An 18,810-nucleotide genomic window follows, 5' to 3' on the forward strand; every position below is an offset into this window, starting at 1 on the left:
CATTCATTCCAAAAGGCTAAGCTCCTTGGCACTTGCCAGCCTCCAACTCTTAGGCACATCCTAATATTCCAAAGCTTGCGTAAGATAGTTACCAGTAATGGTAGGTACAGACTGCAATCTCACATTACTGCAGATGATCAGGTCAACACAGCTGATGCAGAAAGATTAGAGGGTCACTGGCAAGTACTTGAAGGGTTGCACTGCTCTGTCTTATGGTTGCCAGATGACTGATCATAGCAGACATGCCCAAGCATTGGGGACTCACAGCCTCCATTTTTTGGTCACCTGGTTCTCAGATCCTCCAGGGAAGGCATTGTGCACTAGAGGTGAGCTTGAAATGAGCCATTGTGAAGAAAAGTATTAAAATGGAAATAAAAGCCACAACTGATACAGCAACCGAGCGCCACTAGTGCAGAGACACTGCAGCAAGAAGCCAGGATATTGCAGGCCACGGTAGAACTCCCTCAGCAACGATCTAACATTGCAATTCTCAGACTAGGAAAGTCTCTCCCCACTGGTGAAGAAAATCAGGCCGAATAATTCCCTCAGCTCTTTTTGCAACTCTCATTCTGAAGTTAGAACCTTTTCCTGGAGATCCATCAGTAAGTCTGAGCCTGTGGATCTTTAGGACAGAGAAGTACCATGCATTTAGTTACAAACATTAAGGTAGCTGTTGAAAAGCCAGTCTCTTTCCCCTGTAACTGTTAGTCACCCAAAGGCACCAGAACATCTGTGCACACTTCTGACCAAAACAGACACCTGGCCTCATTTCAAAGGCTGTTTTTCCAGGCAACATTCAGAGTGTGCTACCCTGCTTAGCTTCTTACACTGGGATCGATTATCCCCCTGAACGAGGGCCCAGTGCTTAGGTCATGCAGCTTCCTCTCCATGTGGGATATGGATCAAAGTTCACCAGCATCAACTTCTTACAACCCAGACAAACAGCAAGGATCCAGTTTAATCTCAAGTGCCCTGGAAAGGAAGGGATGCTGCTTATAGTGCAACAGGAGATGCCAAGGCCTCACTGCTCAGTGGCTGGGGGAAGGCAAGTGCCCCCCTTTACCTGTACCTGGCGTTCATTCCAAATGAACTTTTTTCCCTTTAAATGATGAAAAATATGGAGAAACTGAAAGCAACTGTATTTGGTCTGACTCCTTTCTTCCTGGCCTGTGGCCCCAGCTACTGTAATCTCTGCATGGGGCTTGCCCTCACAACCGGCAAAGGCAGAAGAGGGTAGGAATGAAGACACCAAAGGCCACCAATATAGGGAACATGAGGCTGCTGTTGTCCGAGGCGTAGGGGTTTGGTGTCCGGGGGCCTGACTGAACCCGGTTCTTATTGGCCTGTTTTTTAATGCTGGAGCCTTCATCATATTCTTCATCTTCCTCATCCTCCTTTCTCTCCAAGCCAGGATGAGGCTGCAGCTTTGGAACATCTGTTGGAAGAGAAAGAAATTCAGTGGTGAACTTTGCAAGGAGTTGTCAGGACTGCAACAGGCAACTGATTCCAACTGTCCCTTTGTGATCTGCCCCATCCCACACCCTACCAGCTCAAACAGGGCTTCAGGGACACCCTGCAGATGGGTACACAGTCCCACACTGCCAAGGTGCTCACTCCAATGCAAGCACCCTAATCCATGGAGATACTTGGACAGCTCCACTCAATATGTGAAGCAAATATTAGTATATGATGAAGATGCCTATGAGGACAGAGCAGCATCACCACTCTCCAACCTCTTATTCAGGAAGAGCTACATCACACAAGCACATCTGCCCTAACCCAATCTCTAATGCTTCTGAAGCTTCAGGGGGTAGCCGAGTTAGTCTGTACAGGATAAACTTAAAAAACAGCAAATGGTCTGGTAGCACTTCAAAGACTAACAAAACATGTAGATGGGATCATGAGCTTTCGTGAGCACAGTCCACTTCTTCAGATGACGGGAGTTATGAGTTTAGGGGTTGTGCAGACCCAAAATAAATAGGGGAGAAGGGAGAGGAGGGAAGGAAAAAAAATGGAAGGGGGTGGGAAATAAGGAGCAGAGGGTAAGAAAATATCAAAGGGAAAACCAAATAGGGGAAAACCAAACAGGCAGAACTGGTAATCACTAAGCACCTAGGCTGTGTCTACATTGGCACCACATGATAAGCCTCCAGGAACCCAGCCCTAAAATCAACCACAGTGACAACTGTCCACATATCTATACAAGCAAATTCATCACTGGAGCCAACAACATAAGCTACCAAATCAAAAGGTCATTTGACTGCACATCAGGGCTCCCCACCCCCTACCGGTCTAAGGGTATGTCTATACTACAGCACTATTTTGAATTAACTTAATTTGAAATAGTTAATTCGAATTAAGCTAATTTGAAATAATGCATCTATACACAAAAACTATTTTGAAATAGCATTTTGCTGTTTCGAAATAGCGTGTCAACACTGAGTGGACCGTGAACTGAAGTTAAGGCTGGCTGGAACCAGTGCCGGCAGGGCATCAGGTTGGGACTTAGTGGCTACATCTAGACTGGCATGATTTTCCGCAAATGCTTTTAACGGAAAAGCACTTTTTGCGGAAAAGCGTCCGTGCCAATCTAGACGCGCTTTTGCGCAAAAAAGCCCTGATCACCATTTTTGCAATCGGGGCTTTTTTGCGCAAAACAAATCTGAGCTGTCTACACTGGCCCTTTTGCGCAAAAGGGACTTTTGCCCGAACGGGGGCAGCATAGTATTTCCGCAAAAAGCCCTGATTTCTTACAGTAGGAAGTCAGTGCTTTTGCAGAAATTCAAGCAGCCAGTGTAGACAGCTGGCAAGTTTTTCCGGAAAAGCAGCTGATTTTCCGGAAAAACTGGCCAGTCTAGACACAGCAGCTACGTCTACACTGGCACCCTTTTCCGGAAATGCTTAAAACGGAACAGTTTTCTGTTATAAGTATTTCCAGGAAAAGCGCGTCTACATTGGCAGGCTGCTTTTCCGGAAGAAAAGCACTTTTTCCAGAAAAGCGTCCATGGCCAATGTAGACACGCTTTTCCGGAAAAAAGCCCCGATCGTCATTTTCACGATCGGGGCTTTTTTGCGGAAAAGACTACTGTGCTGTCTACACTGGCCCTTTTCCGGAACAGTTTTTCCAGAAAAGGACTTTTGCCCGAACTGGAGCAGCATCGTTTTTCCTGGAAAAACACTGATAATTTTACAGTAGATCGTCATTGCTTTTCTGGAAAAGCAAGCGGCCAGTGTAGACAGCTGGCAAGTTATTCCGGAAAAGCGGCTGCTTTTCCGGAATAAGTGGCCCAGTGTAGACACAGCCAGCCAGTGTGTGGGGCTGCTGCCTGAGGCTAACTGAGCTCCATGCTTAAAGGAACCCTACCCCCACCCCAGACAGACAGTTCTCAGGGTTCCCCGCTTGCTTGTCTACCTCGATGAGGGACAGCAAAGCAGTCCTGGCTTGGAGTGCCCTGAGTGCCCGCAGTCGGGACACCACAGCACTAAGCCACATGGAGCCAAAGCTGCCCCGGGCACGCTGGTGTGTCTCGTGGGGTCGTTGCCATCAGACCGGCTGCACTTGCTGCAGGCTGCCATCCGGGGGTCCATCGGGTGGCTGTCAGGATCCAGGAAGCCCTAAGGGAGAGCATCCACCCCAAGGAGCCCTCAGAGCCTCCCTGGTCCTCCCCACCGGGGGCTCATGCCCCATTCCTCCCTCACGTCCTTCCACTTACCCCTCCCTAGCCCCCTTCCTGATGTCAAACAAAAGACACGTGTGTTCAAAAATACAAACTGGGTTTATTGAACCAAACTGGGGGGGTGGGTGTGGACCTCTGGGGAGACTGGGAAAAGGAGGTGGGAGAGGGGAGGGGCAACCTGGGAGGAGGGAGCTAGAAGGGGGAAGCAAGGGGGAGGGGAAGCTCAGGCTTGGGGGGTCTCACCGGACCAACCTGACTTTCATGCAAACCTGCCCCTGGGTTCGCATGTGGCCTTTGGTGGCCAGGCTGGCAGCTATCCTGCCATAGACGGCCGTGTTCCTCCATCTAGGGCTGAGATCATGGAAGTTGGGGGCATCCCCCCCAAACCTGAATAAGGTCCATGATCTCCACCCTGGACCAGGAAGGCGCCTGCCTTCTCCAGCCCCTGTCAGGCTCCTGGGAGCTGGCAAACTGCTCCTGGGGAGTGGTGGAGGGCTGGCTGCCAGTGGCTTGCTGGCTCATGTTTTGGGGTCACTGGGTCAGGGGCCCCAGTGGTCACTGCTGGCAGGCTTGGAGCTGGCACTGGCACTGGCACTGTGGCCAGGGTCTACCCCTTTAATGGCTCTGGGGCTGGGGGAGAGGAGAGTAAGCTTCCCTTTAATGGCTCTGGGGCTGGGGGAGAGGAGAGTAAGCTTCCCTTTAATGGCTCTGGGGCTGAGGGAGAGGAGAGTAAGCTTTTCTGGTTGTGCCCAGAGTGGCCACCAGGGCTCTCTGGGGGTATGTCTACACTACCCCGCTAGTTCGAACTAGCGGGGTAATGTAGGCATACCACACTTGCAAATGAAGCCTGGGATTTGAATTTCCCAGGCTTCATTTGCATAAGCCGGGCACCCCCATTTTTAAATCCCGGCTGGTTCGAACCCCGTGCAGCGCGGCTACACGGGGCACGAACTAGGTAGTTCGAACTAGGCATCCTACTTCAAACTACCGTTACTCCTCGTGGAATGAGGAGTAACGGTAGTTCGAACTAGGAAGCCTAGTTCGAACTACCTAGTTCGTGCCGCGTGTAGCCGCGCGGCACGGGGTTCGAACCAGCCGGGATTTAAAAATGGCGGCGCCCAGCTTATGCAAACGAAGCCCGGGAAATTCAAATCCCGGGCTTCATTTGCAAGTGCGGTAGGCCTACATTACCCCGCTAGTTCGAACTAGGAGGGTAGTGTAGACATACCCTGGGAAGGGCTGGAGGCCCCCTATTTCGAATTAAGTGGCTACACAGCAGTTAATTCAAAATAGCTATTTCGAATTTGGCATTACTCCTTGTAGAATGAAGTTTACCAAATTTGAAATAAGGGCTCCACTATTTCGAATTTATTTCGAAATAGCGGTTTGCCTGTGTAGATGCTATTAAAGTTAATTCGAAATAACTGACCATGGGTTCTGTGCTTCCCCCGGACAAGCGTCCAGTCCTCCAAGGTGGAGGACTGGTCAGCAGGGGCGAAGCCAGGGGGTGCAGTTGTTGTTTGGGAGGGGATGTTGAGGCAAGGGAGGGAGAGAGGGGGGTAGGGAAGCCTCCACCTGGGGAGAGCCCTCTCCCTCACCCAACAGCGAGCGCACCACCCTCTCCTCCTCAGGCCCCACAGAGACAGGTGGAACGGAGGCAGGGCTCGCCCAGGCACGCCAGAGGGGGTGCCTCCAGCTCCCGAGAAAAGCTGTCAGTTGGAAGAGGGGCGGCTGCAGAGACCGGACTACCAGGGGGGGCCGGTAGTGTTAGGGCCAGCGCCCTCCCGGGCACTGGACACCTCCTCCGCCCGGGCCAAGGGACAGTCCCTCCGGACATATCCAATCGCCTGGCAGAGGAAGCAGCAGGTCTCCCCCGTCTAATAATCGACCTGGTAGAGGGCCCCCTGTTAGGGCACCATGAAGGACCCCTCTAACATCAACCCGCCATGTGCCGCCGGCAGCAGCTGCAGGTGTACCTGCTGGCAGAAGGACAGAATATGGCGGTGTGGCGGGGTCCTTACAGCCCAGTGGGAGAGGACTGATAGTGAATACTGGCCTCCCCAGGGTGGAGAGGGCAGGCAACAGCAGCATTGGGGAGGAAGGGTGGGATAGAGGCGAGAACCACCCGTACGCCCAGGTCCTTCAGCGGTTCGATGGGTACGTGCACGGCCCCCACGTCTAGGCCCCTCTCCACCGCCTCCTGGGTGGTGGCCTCCGAGGCAAGGAAGAACACCGCCTTGCCGTACATTTTAAAGGCCCCCCACCACCTTCGTCAACACCCGCACGTAAGTTTCGCCATGGGGCAAGGCGGTGACCAGGAGGCAACAGATGCCGTGCCTCTTGGTCAGAGTGGGGAAGGGGCCCCAGCCACCTGGGACAGAGCTTGAGGCGGTGGGCAGGGCAGATGACACGGTGGGGGACAGCAGCGGCCCCCTGGGCATACACCCTGGGGGCTACAGGTGGATCGCCCTCAGAGCTGATGGGGGGAAACCAATAGGGGAACTGGGGAGAGCAAGACAACCACTCCTCCCACCTAAGATAGAGGCAGGGGAGGGGGGTCAAAAGGAAGTGCTAGCCACTCCTCCGTGCTAGAGGAGGAATACAAGCGATCGGGGTAGGGACCAGGTACTCTGGGTAAAACAGGACTACTGGGAGGCTGGGGGAAGGGATAGCACTGGGGGAACAATGTGGGGCAAGGCAAAGCAAGAGCTGGGAGGCAGGACAGGCACTACAGCAGACAGCCAACAAACTGGGGCTGGGTGGGGCAGGTCAGCAAACTCTGGGGTGAGGGGGGACAGAGCTGGTTGGCGGGGTGGGTGAACTACTGTAGTGGGGGGGCAAGGTGGGGAAAACAAGGGTGAAGGGGCCCCCCAGCCAAACACTGCTGAGGGAAGGGGCCAAGTCCAAAGGGAAAAGATAGGGGGAGTATGCCCATGAGCACCTGTGGGGGCTCAATCCTCGCCTGCTGCTGCAGTGAAACAGTCCTAGATAGTAAAGGGATGGGGGGAAATGGCTAACCCCGCCGAGGGGCAAGTCCAGATGGTGCAAGGGAGTTGGTGGAGGGGGTTGTGGTATGTGGGGCAGGGGGGGCTCTGCGCCTCTCCCCCAGCCCCCCTTTTAGGAACTCAGTCCACCACCACCCCAGGAGCAGGTGAAAAAGCTCAGTCCCAACAAACCAACCCCCTCCACAGTCCAACTGGTGGTCCTCTTCTTTTCTCCCTCGGCGGGGTGCAGGTGGTGCAGGAGCAGCAGCAGGCAGGTAGCAGCCAGGGGGGGAAGGCCTCTGGATGGTGGGTGCTGGTGGGGTCCTCTTCCTCTGGAGTGGGGGAGGGGCAGGCCCTCCCTCTCCCCTCAGGCAGCAGTAGCAGCTGGTGGTGGGGAGCAGGAGCACTGTCCAGGAGGAGCAAGTCCAGCAGCTGAGGCCTCAGCAGGCTGGGTGGGACAGGGCAGCAGAAACAGGAGGAGAACAGCAGCTGCACCCTGCTTCCTCTCCTCCTTCTCTAGATTGGTTAGGAGTGGCCACTCACTGACCCCAGGGGGAAATGCCTCTCCCTGAGTCTTGGTGGGCTCACCTTGATGACTCACCTGGAAGGAAACCAGGGTGCAGGGCTGGGGATATAAAAAGGTCTGCCTGTAAGGCCAGTTGGGGTCTAGAATTATTCTATCCCCAACCTGTAAGGGAGCCAGAAACCTTCTCAGCCCAACCCAGTGAGTAATCAGACCTGGGGGAAGCTGACCACTGGGTGGGCCTGTGTATCTGGCCTGGGGACTTCAACCTATGCTGCCCTGAAGACTTGCCCTGAACAAAGGTACAATCTGTGGAGGGGAGAAATGGCACCAGCCCAGGGATAGCCAACCTTGGTCTAGCCAAAGGTCAGTGGGTTGCAGCATGGAGCCCTGCTGACCAAACAACAGGTCAGTGTGTTTTGGACCAGGATCCCTGCTGATCCAGCAGCTGACTGCTCTGCTGCTGTTAGGGCCCTGGGCTGGGACGCAGTGGTGTAGGGAGGGCCTGCGTTCCCCTTCCACTACCCCTTAATTGGGTGGCAGTCTCCCCTCTCACTCTCTCTGACCACAGGCAAGGTGCCTGAACCCCTCCTGAACAAGAAGCTAGACTATCTACCTGTGCATACCTGCTGTGAATTGGTTTGCTTATTTGCTGCAGCCCCACCCTGCACCAGGGCTGAGCTTCTAAGAACTGCCACCCTGCCCTGTGCTAGGTCTGGGCTATAAACTGCTAATTGCAGTGGCCTCCCCCTGCATAAGGCTGGGGCTACAAGCTGCTTATTGCTGCTGCCCTACCCTGTGGTAGAACTGGGTTAGAAACTGCTTATAGCTGCAGCCCACCCTGTACTAGGGCTGGGCCACAAACAGCTTGGCTCCTGCTTCAGCCGGGTGGCCCATAGACTGCCAGTGCTGTAGCCTGCTCTGAACTGAGGCTCCAACTTAAACTGTGTGTAGTGGGTTTGAGTGGCCACCCATGGACCCTGAAGGGGGATACCCCTCATTCTCTGGGTGTGCCCCACTGGGCTACACCTTCCTATCTAACTGCTAGCCTTTGATCCTTATCTGGTTCTTTTAACTATCCAATCTTTGGGTGCTTACTGATTACCAGTTCTGCCTATTTGGTTTTCCCTTTGATATTTTCATACCCTCTGCTCCTTATTTCCTGCCCCCCCCCTTCCATATTTTCCTTCCCTTCTCCCCTATTTATTTTGGGTCTGCACACCCTAAACTCAAAACTCTGGTCATCTGAAGTGGGCTGTGCCCACAAAAGTTCATGATCCCATTGACATGTTTTGTTAGTCTATAAAGTGCTACCAGACCATTTGTTGCTTTTTAAGTTTATCTAATGCTTCTGGTAGCCTTGAAAGATCCCAGGCAGGATGGAGATTTACTGCTTTGATAACCAGGTGCCTCCCAACCAGTAAAGGGAGACCTATCTTCCAGCACCTTCCCCATAACCTGCCATTGCCACTCCACATATCTATCAAAACAATGTGTCCTAACTCACCCCAGTCTTTGCTGGCATGAGACCTGAATTCAAACTCCCCACACAGCAAGTTACAATGCTGCCACCAGACCACCTGGCCAATTCTTTGCCCGCAGGGTAGCAATCTCTTATCTCTAGAACAGCAAGCGGACCCACCATAGGACAAAGGTCTTAGCTAAGTGCTCTGACTCCAGCAGGTCCTATGACTCAGAACACTGAGTAGGACCCTACCAATTTCACATGAAATTAACCGTGCCCAGTGAAATCTCATCTCTCAGAAATCAGCCATGCTGGAGGACAGGACTTCTCCTTCCACTGCTCAGGTGTTATTGGAGGGAGATCAAACCATACCTCCACAGGCAGCACAGGAGTGAAGTCACTTCTACCTCTGGGGCTGCTGCAGCACAGGCTTCAGGCTCTGCACCGGCTCAGGGAGCCCAGACTAGGGGCTGCTGCTAGAGTTTGCAGCTTCTGTGATGACTCCAAGCTGCTACTTCCCTCACTGCCACAGCAGGTTCTGGGCTCAGGGCTACCATCACACCGCAGCGCCAGCCCCTGATGTTTCTGCCTAGCTTGGGGCTCCCCTCCCACCATGGCTCCTGGGCTCAGGACTCCAGCTCTGAGATTGCTGCCACTGTCCCCCCACTCCTTCCCCTGCAGTTCCTGCTGGGGCTCTGGGCACTCAAGCTCCAGGGCTTGTTGCCTTCCTCCTGCTCTGGCTCAGGGCACCTGGGCTCTGGGAATGCTGTTGCCCTCCCTTCCCCTGCGGTTCCTGCCCAGACTCTGGGCAGCTGTCCCTTCCTAGCAGCTGCTACCCAGGCTCCAGCTAGGACTCAGGGCTTCCATCTCATGTAGCTCCTTCCTGGGTTCATGGGGCTACCAATGCTTTAGCCCCCACAGTGCCTGCTGGGGATCAGGGCTTTTACCTCATGGCTCCTGCCACGGCTGAGAGGCCCATTTTTAAGTTGTCCTGGGCCCATGTGTTAATATACCACTCACCTCTGGGAGCCTCCTCCAGCTGCAGGGAACTGCACACCTGCTGCCTTCAGAGCTGGGGTCTGCAGGCTGCACAGAAATTAGTATGGCAGGGGTGGGCAAGAGGCAGTCAACAGGCCGGATTTGGCCTGCCAAACCACCAGATCCAGCCCACAGCCGCCTCCCCACAACCCTTAGGTGGAAAGCAGCTCACGCTCTGCTCTGGATGCTGGGGAGGGAGGCTTTATGTGCTGCCCTGCCCCCCAGCAAAATCTCTCAGCTCTCATTAACCAGTTTCCAGCCACAAGGAGCTGAGAAATTTTGCTGGGGGGCAGGGGTAGCGAACAAAGCCTCCCTCCCTGCCCCCTCCCTGGAGCAGAGCCACATGGTCCCACAACCCTGGGACTGCAGCAGACAGCCTGCCTCAGGTTCCTGCCGGGCTGCTGACTGGGAGCCACCTCTGGGAGCCAGAGCCTGCTTCTAGCACCCATCCCTTCTCTCCCCTCTACCTGCCCCAGGTCACCATCCAAACCCCTTTCCACTATCTTGAGCACCCAGCGGTCCGAAGTAACAGACCACCAGGCTGGGGTAAAGTGGGATCTGGTATGGACGAGGTGGACTATGGTGCTGTGAACAGGAGCAATGCCGTGACTGAGACTAGGAGCCCTGAGAAGACCAGGTGGATTCCGCCTCAGTCAGACGTGTACTCCGAGGTGGACCAGGGAGGAGCAGATGCAGACACCTATGGAGCAGGTGGACGTGGTGGCATTGCGGTACGCATGTCCAGTGCAGAGGTAGGTGCTGGAACAGTGTGACCCAGTGTCGGGGAATGGTACCGCATCCTGATGTGGCACCGTGGGTAGGGGTGCGCTGCTGGTCGGTGCTGTGAGCGGTGCCAGTCGAGCTGGGAGGGAGGGGCGGTGGGCCTGGGCCTCCGGTGCTGTGGTCTTGGGTTGTTTCAACAGCCAGTGCCAGGACATCCTGTTTTGCCTGGAGGGTGCTGGAGTGGGGGGGCGGTGAGGGGGAAGAGTCTATGAGCACCCTTGCCGTTTCTAAGGCCTCTGGTGTGGAGGGCTCAGGGAAGTCCTCCAATGGGCTCAACTCCCTATGCTGGGAGGAAGGTCTGCCCAACCTGGAAGGTCCAGGCTCCGGACTTGCCAACGCCACGTGCCCCACTGGAGGGCACGTGTCTAGCAGAAGACTGTCCCCTGTTGGGCTGCCTCTTCTACAGTGCCAGAGACTGAGACTGGTGTCGAGGTCTCTGTGGTGCCGGTGAGGCACAGTGCAGGGGGGAGTCCTGCACTGACGCCGGTGCACTTCGAGGACCTGGTGCCGACTCCAATGCTGGTACTGGCTGGAGAGCCGCCTCCATAAGGATGATCTTAAGACGTGACTCTCTCGGGCGTTTTGTGCACGGCTTAAACATTTTGCAGGCTTCCGTGAGGTGCGTCTCCCCCAAGCACTTTAAACACGAGGAATGAGGGTTGCCATGGGGCATAGGCTTGTGGTACTTTTTGCAGGACTTAAAGCCTCGCGGTCCGAGCATGCCCTGCTGCGGGCGCATGGCAGCAAACAGCAACGAAAACAACAAAGGAGTCTTTAACTTAACTGCAGGTACTTAAACTAACTGAAGAAACAAAGCAATACTGAAGACAACTATCCCTAGATGAGCTGAGTGTTGTTCCAACGACCATCACAGCGGTAAGAAGGAACTGAGTGGGTGAGGGGGGCAACAGGGGTATATATGGGCCAATATACCGGTGCCACTCCAGGGAGCTCCCCGCTGACCCTAAGGGTACTGCTGAGGGAAAAACTTCCAACAACATGTGCACGCTACATGCACACACCTAATTGGAATGGACATGTGTAATCACTCGAAGACGACAACACTTGTATTGTGCAGAGCAACTTACATCTGCGAGCAGACATTTTCTGTCATGAAATTCAGTAAATCAAAGACCAGCTCTTCTATCACTACTGACCACCTTGCAGTAGTGCTCCGCATTGCAACATCAGAAGTGACACCTGACTTCATGTCCCTTGTTAATGCCCAACACAGACTTGCTTCTTCACACTGAGTTGCATTTTTTTTTCTTTTATGCTTACATTTAATGCACATAAGTTGCATTAAACTCAGGTGGGCAATATATGAGACGTGGCTTCTGCCAGTGTTTATTACCCTGTGCCTCTGCAGATGTGGCCATTTAAAGCAGTGTTTCTCAACCAGTGGTACGAGTACCCTTAGGGGAGTGGTCTCCAACCTTTTAACACCCAAGATCACTTTTTAAATCTCAGAACAGGTGAAGATCTACCGCCCCGCCCCTTCCTTGAAGCCCTGTCCCTTCCTTGAAGCCTCTCTATTCTCCTCCTGTCCATCACTTGCTATCCCCAGCCCTTACTTACACTCTCTGATAAACAGTTTATTTTTAAATTATGCGATACATACAATTAAAATAACGTGTTTATAATTATGAAATAAATGGTCTGTTTTTTATTCATGCTATTTAAATCTAAAATGAAGCATTTAGAATTATACATTTTGTGGGGACAGAGTTCTGCGGCTGGGGGCAGGGGAGAGGGAACAGGGTGCTGGGAGGGCAGAGGACAGGGTTCTGCAGCAGGGGACAGTTTGGGGAGTGGGGACGCAAATGGGGACAGAATTCAGGGAGTGGGGACAGTTCTGTAGCTGGGGACAGCATTCTGTAGTTGAGGACAGGGGAGTAGGAACAAGGGGCAGGGTGCCAGTGGAGGCAGAGTCCGTCGCCCCTGTCTCCCCCCCCCCCCCCCCCCCGGAAACCAGCGCATGCCTGCCCCAGGGCCAACCCCCCCCCCGTGCAGCAAAGCCTACCCAGAGGGCGTGTGCCTGCCCAGAGGGCGGACCCCCCCCACCCGCACAGGGAAGCCCCGCGCGCGTGCCTGCCCCAGGGCCAAACCCCCCCATGCAGGAAAGCCTCATGCGTGCCTGCCCAGGGGGCCGACCCCCGCAAGGAAGCCCTGTGCGTGCCTGCCCCGGGGCCAACTCCCCCCTCCACGCAGGGAAGCCCCGCGCGCGCTCACCTACCCTGGGGCCAACCGCCCTCCCGTGCAGGAAAGCCTCACGCGTGCACACCTGCCCAGGGAGCTGACACCCCCCTACCCGCGCTGGGAAGCCCCGGGGCCAAACCCCAGCGCGCCGGAAGCTGACACTACCTCTGTCTTCTCTGGAGGTAAGTAGTGGGGCTTCTGGGGGGGTGGGAGGGAAATGGGGGCGGGGCTTACAGGATGCCTCGCGAGCGACTGGTCGAGGCCTTGAGATTGACCAGTAGCTCGTGAGCGACCGGTTGGTGACCACGGCCTTAGGGGGACTCGAGAGAAGCTTGGGGGGGGGGTCAACACAACTGAAGTTTGGAGAGAACTGAATTTTTGTTTGTTTTTACAGCACTTTATTTTTGTACTTTTTACACCCAAAAATGTCATCGCCCACCCAGCTATGATTAAGTTGTTTAAACAAATGTGTTGCGACTGTAGAAAACAATTGTGTGCATCTGAAAACTGTAGGTAGTGGGGGCACTTTATTTAAAAAAAAAAAAAAAAAGTTGAGAAACACTGATTTAAAGCTCCTGTTGGCTGTGGATCACCATTCCCAGCCCACGTGAGCTGTAGGAGGTGGCATCCCAATTCAAGCAGTGCCCATTGGCTGGAGATGGTGCTTCACGGTGAAGGGGAGGTCCAAGCAGCTGTACCAGTGGAGGTGCATGTAAATAAAGTATTGGTGGCCTGCCAGGGCTAACCCTGGTGAACCCTGTCCACTCCGCGGGTCGGATACTGCCCACCACTGATGGAACTAAAAGTTTAGCATTAGTGTTGTTGTTACAAGTGTTCTCAATGTTAGTGTAAAATTTGTAATAAGTGTTCCCTTCTATGATAACCTTTGGATAATGTTGTATGCAGTTAATTATTACACTTTAATTACTTTGTGTAAAAATACATATGGGTATCTTTTTACACCACATGGACCAAGGCCGTGCCCCTTACGGGTCAGCCCTTGGAAACTTCTGAAATTTGTGAAGTAGCCCCCCACCCCCCCTTCAAAAATTATTACCCACCCCTGGTCCAGAGTGATCTAGACAGAGGATTGGGCCGAAAGAAATCTGATGAGGTTCAACAAGGACAAGTGCAGAGTCCTGCACTTGGGACGGAAGAATCCCAAGCATTGGTACAGGCTGGGGACCAACCAGCTAAGTAGCAGTTCTGCAGAAAAGGACCTGGGGGTTACAGTGGATGAGAAGCTGGATCTGAGTCAACAGGGGCCCTTGTAGCCAAGAAGGCGAATGGCATATTGGGGTGCATTAAGAGGAGCATTGCCAGCAGATCTAAAGATGTGATGATTCCCCTTTATTCCTCACTGGTGAGGCCACATCTGGGCTACGTCTACACTGGCCCCTTTTCCGGAAGGGGCATGTAAATTTCACCAGTCGTCGTAGGGGAAATCCGCGGGGGATTTAAATATCCCCCACGGCATTTAAATAAAAATGTCCGCCGCTTTTTTCCAGCTTTTAAAAAAGCCGGAAAAGAGCGTCTACACTGGCCCCGATCCTCCGGAAAAAGTGCCCTTTTCCAGAGGCTCTTATTCCTACTTCAAAGTAGGAATAAGACCCTCCGGAAAAGGGCACTTTTTCCGGAGGATCGGGGCCAGTGTAGACGCTCTTTTCCGGCTTTTCTAAAAGCCGGAAAAAAGCGGTGGACATTTTTATTTAAATGCCGCGGGGGATATTTAAATCCCCTGCGGATTTCCCTACGGCGACTGGTGAAATTTACATGCCCCTTCCGGAAAAGGGGCCAGTGTAGACGAGCCCCTGGAGTATTGTGTCCAGTTCTGGACCCCCTGCTACAAAAAGGATGTGGACGCATTGGAGAGGGTCTAGCGGAGGGCAACCAAAATGATTAGGGGGCTGGAGCACATGACCTATGAGGAGAGGCTGAGGGACTTGGGTCTGTTTAGTCTGCAGAAGAGAAGAGTGAGGGGGGATTTGAGAGCAGCCTTCAGCTTCCTGAAGGGAGGTTCCAAAGAGGATGGAGAGAGGCTGTTCTCAGTAGTGACAGATGGCAGCACAAGGAGCAATGGGCTCAAGTTGTGGTGGGAGAGGTCTAGGTTGGATATTAGGAAAAACTATTTCCCTAGGCGGGTGGTGAAGCACTGGGATGGGTTACCTAGGGAGGGGGTGGAATCTCCATCCCTAGAGGTTTTCATATCTCAGCTTAAATCAACCCAGCCAGGGCTTTGTCAAGTTGGGATTGGTCCTGCTTTCGGCAGGGCAGGGGGCTGGACTCTATGACGCCTGAGGTCTCTTCCAGCCCTAGGATTCTATAGGTTTCCTCCCAGAGGCTGAGGCTGGCACCCTGCTCTAGTCAATTCCCCTCTCTGACCAGCTAATTCCAGCCCAGCTGGCAGAGATCAGAGAACCACTGCATTCCTCCCAGAAGCTGTTCTCCTCCTGTCTCCACCCAATGCACAGCCAGGTTAGTGAGCCCAGGCCGGGAGGAGAAGTGAGCCCAAAGGCCAGAGTGAAGTCGACCTTCACCACCCCAATAGGGCTCTGAGTTCCTGGTCCTGCCTTTTGGCCTCAAAGGGGCCTATCAGGGGGCAGACTCAGTACCATGGTACCTCTAGCCAGAAGTCTGGGAACTAACTTGCCAGCTCACTGGATGCCTACTTCTAGCTGGTGTCTCCCCTTGTTCTTCCCTCTAGTCCAGACCCATGTCACTCTTTGACCACAGCATCCTCTTCAGGCCACTGCCCTCTGGCTGTGCCCACTCCAGTCTCCGTGTCCCCTTCGGGGGGGGGGGGGGGGGAGGGTTACCCAACTATGCACTCCAGGGTCCTCCCCTCCCAAGGGGCACCCACTTCTTCTCCCAGGTAACACCTAGTTCCTCTGCACCCACCTTGCCTCAGTGACCCACTTCCAGTCTTCATCTAGACCCTGCCTCAGGGGCCAACTGCAGTCTGTAATGGCCACTCATCACTGGCAAAGGGGTGTGGACCTGCTGCCCCTGCCTGCCTCCCGCAGCCCCAGTAGCTTCCGGCCTTGCAGTCTGGGGGCTTGCTTGGCCAGAGTCTCCCCAGCACCGCTCTACCTCCAGGAAGCCGCCTGATTCCCTGGCAGTCAGGTCCCTACTGATCTCTAGCTAGAGCAAGAGTGAGCTTCCCCTTCTCCCTCAAGGGGCACTTCTTTATATAGCCCCCAGCTGGGCCCTCATTAGCCAGAACTGCCTCAGCTGGGGCTTCACCCACAGCTCTCACTCAGGGCTCGGTTTTTGTCCTTAAAGGGCCAGTGCAGGGCAAGCACCCTGTCACAGGGCCTCTGCCACCTTCCAGCACCTGGTGGATCAGTTACTGAGAGGGATGGAGAACTTTGCTTTGGCTTATACTGACAACCTGTCTCTTTAGCTGGACCTGGGAAGCCCATACGATCCAGGTGAAGAAGATGGCAGGCTGACCGTAAAAGCCAGGAAGTGTAGTGGGGGGATGGCGGAAGTGATGTATCTAGACCACAAGGTGGGGAGTGGCCAGCTGAAGCTGCAGCCAGCTAAGGTGGAAGCCATCCGGGACTGGCCCACTCCCCAGACTAAGAAGCAGGTCCAGGCTTTTGTTGGGATGGCCAAGTACTACTGGAGGTTTGTGCTCCATTTTAGTGCCCTGGCCACGCCCCTGACAGAGCTGTGTAGGAAGGGCCAGCCTGACAAGGTGGTCTGGACTGAGCAGTGTGAGGGGGCTCTCTGCGCACTGAAAGAGGCCCTCATCCAGGGCCTGGTGGTGGTCAACCTGGACTTTAGCAAACCCTTCCTTCTGTTCACTGCTGCCTCCGACACTAGGCTAGGCGCGGTGCTGATGCAAACTGACTCCAAGGGGGGGACCCCATCATGCACCTCAGCAAGGAGCTGCTGCCCGGGAGCAGCACTACAGGGCCATAGAGAAGAATGCCTGGAGCTAGGGTGGGCCCTTAAAAACTGCAGCCGTATCTATTTGGGCCACATTTCACCATGTACACCAACCACTCCCCTCTGACCTGGCTGCACCAGATGAAGGGGGCCAACGCTGAGCTGCTGCGATGGAGCCTGCTCCTGCAGGACTACGCCATGGATGTGGTCCATGTTAAGAGGAGCGCTAATGTCATAGCTGATGCTTCATCCCATAGTGGGAGGTCTGAACTTCCCCAGGTCACTGGGGGTATGTCTACACTGCCACCCTAGTTCAAACTAGGGTGGCTAATGTAGGCAATCGAAGTTGCAAATGAAGCCCGGGATTTGAATTTCCTGGGCTTCATTTGCATCTTGCCAGGTGCCGCCATTTTTAAACGTCCGCTAGTTCGGACTCTGTGCCCGCGGCTACACGCGGCACCGAGTAGGTAGTTCAAATTAGGCTTTCATATTTAAATCCCGGGCTTCATTTGCAACTTCGATTGCCTACATTAGCCACCCTAGTTTGAACTAGGGTGGCAGTGTAAACATACCCTGACTGAGTGACCCTGCTCAATTTGGTCTGGGGGGGGGGAGAGATGTGAGGAAGTAGGGAGTTTTGGGGGCTCAAGAGGAGGGGGGTTGCATGTAGAGTGGGGCACTTAGTGCCCCGGGATGTTACTGGTTAAATGTGACAAGGGGAGAGGGAGTTTTTTGTTGCAGGGAACAGCACAGAACTGGAGCCCTGGCATCTGGTGCCCTGGTCACGGGAAGACCCTGCTCAGAGGACACAGCCGGTTCTGGGCAGATGAAAGACAATGGGCTGCAGAGAGGAGACTCCTGTGACCAACCCAGCTGGTTCCAGCCAGGGGAGAACAATGGATGGAGGAGAGGGGAGGCGGAGAAGAGAGGGGCCCAGGCAACCCTGTCTATCTGGAGGGAAGACAATGGACAGGGGAGGGGCTGTTGCTGAGGATATTGGAGGCTCTGAGGGAAGTTGGGGGAGGGGGTGGTGGTTGGGACAGAATGGGAGCAGACAGAGCCCACCTGGCTGCAGGGGGGACTCAGACATGCCTGGCTGAGGGAGGCCAGGCCTACAGGCCTGAGAGATCCTTTGCTGCATTCAAAGCTCAATAAACCCTCCTGTTTGGTGCTCGCTGAGAGTCGCTCTGGGCTGGAGAACAGGGCTGCACTATTCCCTCTGGGAGTGAAGGCTCCAGGGGTACAGAGGGAGTGGACCCCCGAAGGGGCTCACGGCAGAGGCAGGCGGCTGAAGGCCCTGCGAGGCGCCATCCCGGAGGCAGAGGGGCAGACCCCCCAGGTGAGAGTAGGCACCCCACGAGAGGGTCGCCGCACTGGAGTAGACCCCCTGAGAAAGGGCTGTATCACTGCCGCTGGAGTGGAGTGGGCTCCCCGAGAAGTGTAGTGGAATTTGCCCCTTGCCCGAAAAAGATAAGGAACTAGCCTAACAGCAATTAGGGGCCCACTAGCCTGTGAGCAAGAATGAAGCTGTGTTTCACATTTTCTAACTTGTGACAGGCACAAGCAGGCAGAGTAAAACCGCACATAGGCATAAGATAAGAGTACCCCTCCCCAGTTACTGGAATGCCAATCGTGAATGTTAGAAATAAGGTATTGCTGTGCTTTAACCAATGAAATGTAAAAGCCAATCAAGCTGTTATTCATGTATCCGATAAAAGGCTATGCACAGAGCGGCACGGGGTTGCTCCTCACCATTTTTGCTGTAAAGCTCGAGGGGACGACCATCAGCGCTGATTAATAAAGGTCTGGTAAATCCTCCTTTGGGCATCCGTGTCATTCTGTTACACCGGTTTGAGTCCGGTACGGTTACAGAAGGGGCTGCTGCACTGCGGGGGGGGGGGGATGACGACCTGAGCCATGACAGACACTCAGCCAAATGGACGAGCTTGAGAAGGGGGACTATGAATGGGTCAAACAAGCCCTGCTGCACACGTTGGGCCGAGCCCTGAGGCATACAGGAAAAAATTCTGGAGTGTGCAGAAGGGCCCTGGGGAGACCTACATGGAGCTGGTCTCCTGGATGGTGTGATACATTCACAAACGGGTATTTGGGGCTGGGGTCCAGACCCCAGAGGACCTGGTTAAGCTGATGGTCCTGGAACAGCTCTATGAACTCTGCCCCGCCCCCGTCCCCTGGGCCCTGAGACTGTGACTGAAGGACAGGAAGCCAGAGGACCAGCACAGTACA

General features: G+C 54.4%; 1 protein-coding gene across 2 annotated transcripts in view; it reads right to left on the reverse strand.

The window, feature by feature from the left end:
- Positions 1-938: 938 nt before the first annotated feature.
- Positions 939-18,810, reverse strand: part of LOC102451607 (malectin-like) — a 39,876-nt gene continuing 22,004 nt past the window's right edge. The window contains exon 5 of one of the 2 annotated variants that reach the window (XM_075918558.1): positions 939-1,435. In XM_075918558.1, coding sequence (XP_075774673.1) covers positions 1,209-1,435 — 227 coding nt within the window. In that variant the 3' untranslated portion in view covers positions 939-1,208. The remainder of the gene's footprint in view (positions 1,436-18,810) is intronic. The other variant, XR_012900477.1, reaches the window with a different exon arrangement.

Source organism: Pelodiscus sinensis, unplaced genomic scaffold (assembly GCF_049634645.1).
Source record: "Pelodiscus sinensis isolate JC-2024 unplaced genomic scaffold, ASM4963464v1 ctg42, whole genome shotgun sequence".
NCBI classification, from domain to species: Eukaryota; Metazoa; Chordata; order Testudines; family Trionychidae; genus Pelodiscus; species Pelodiscus sinensis.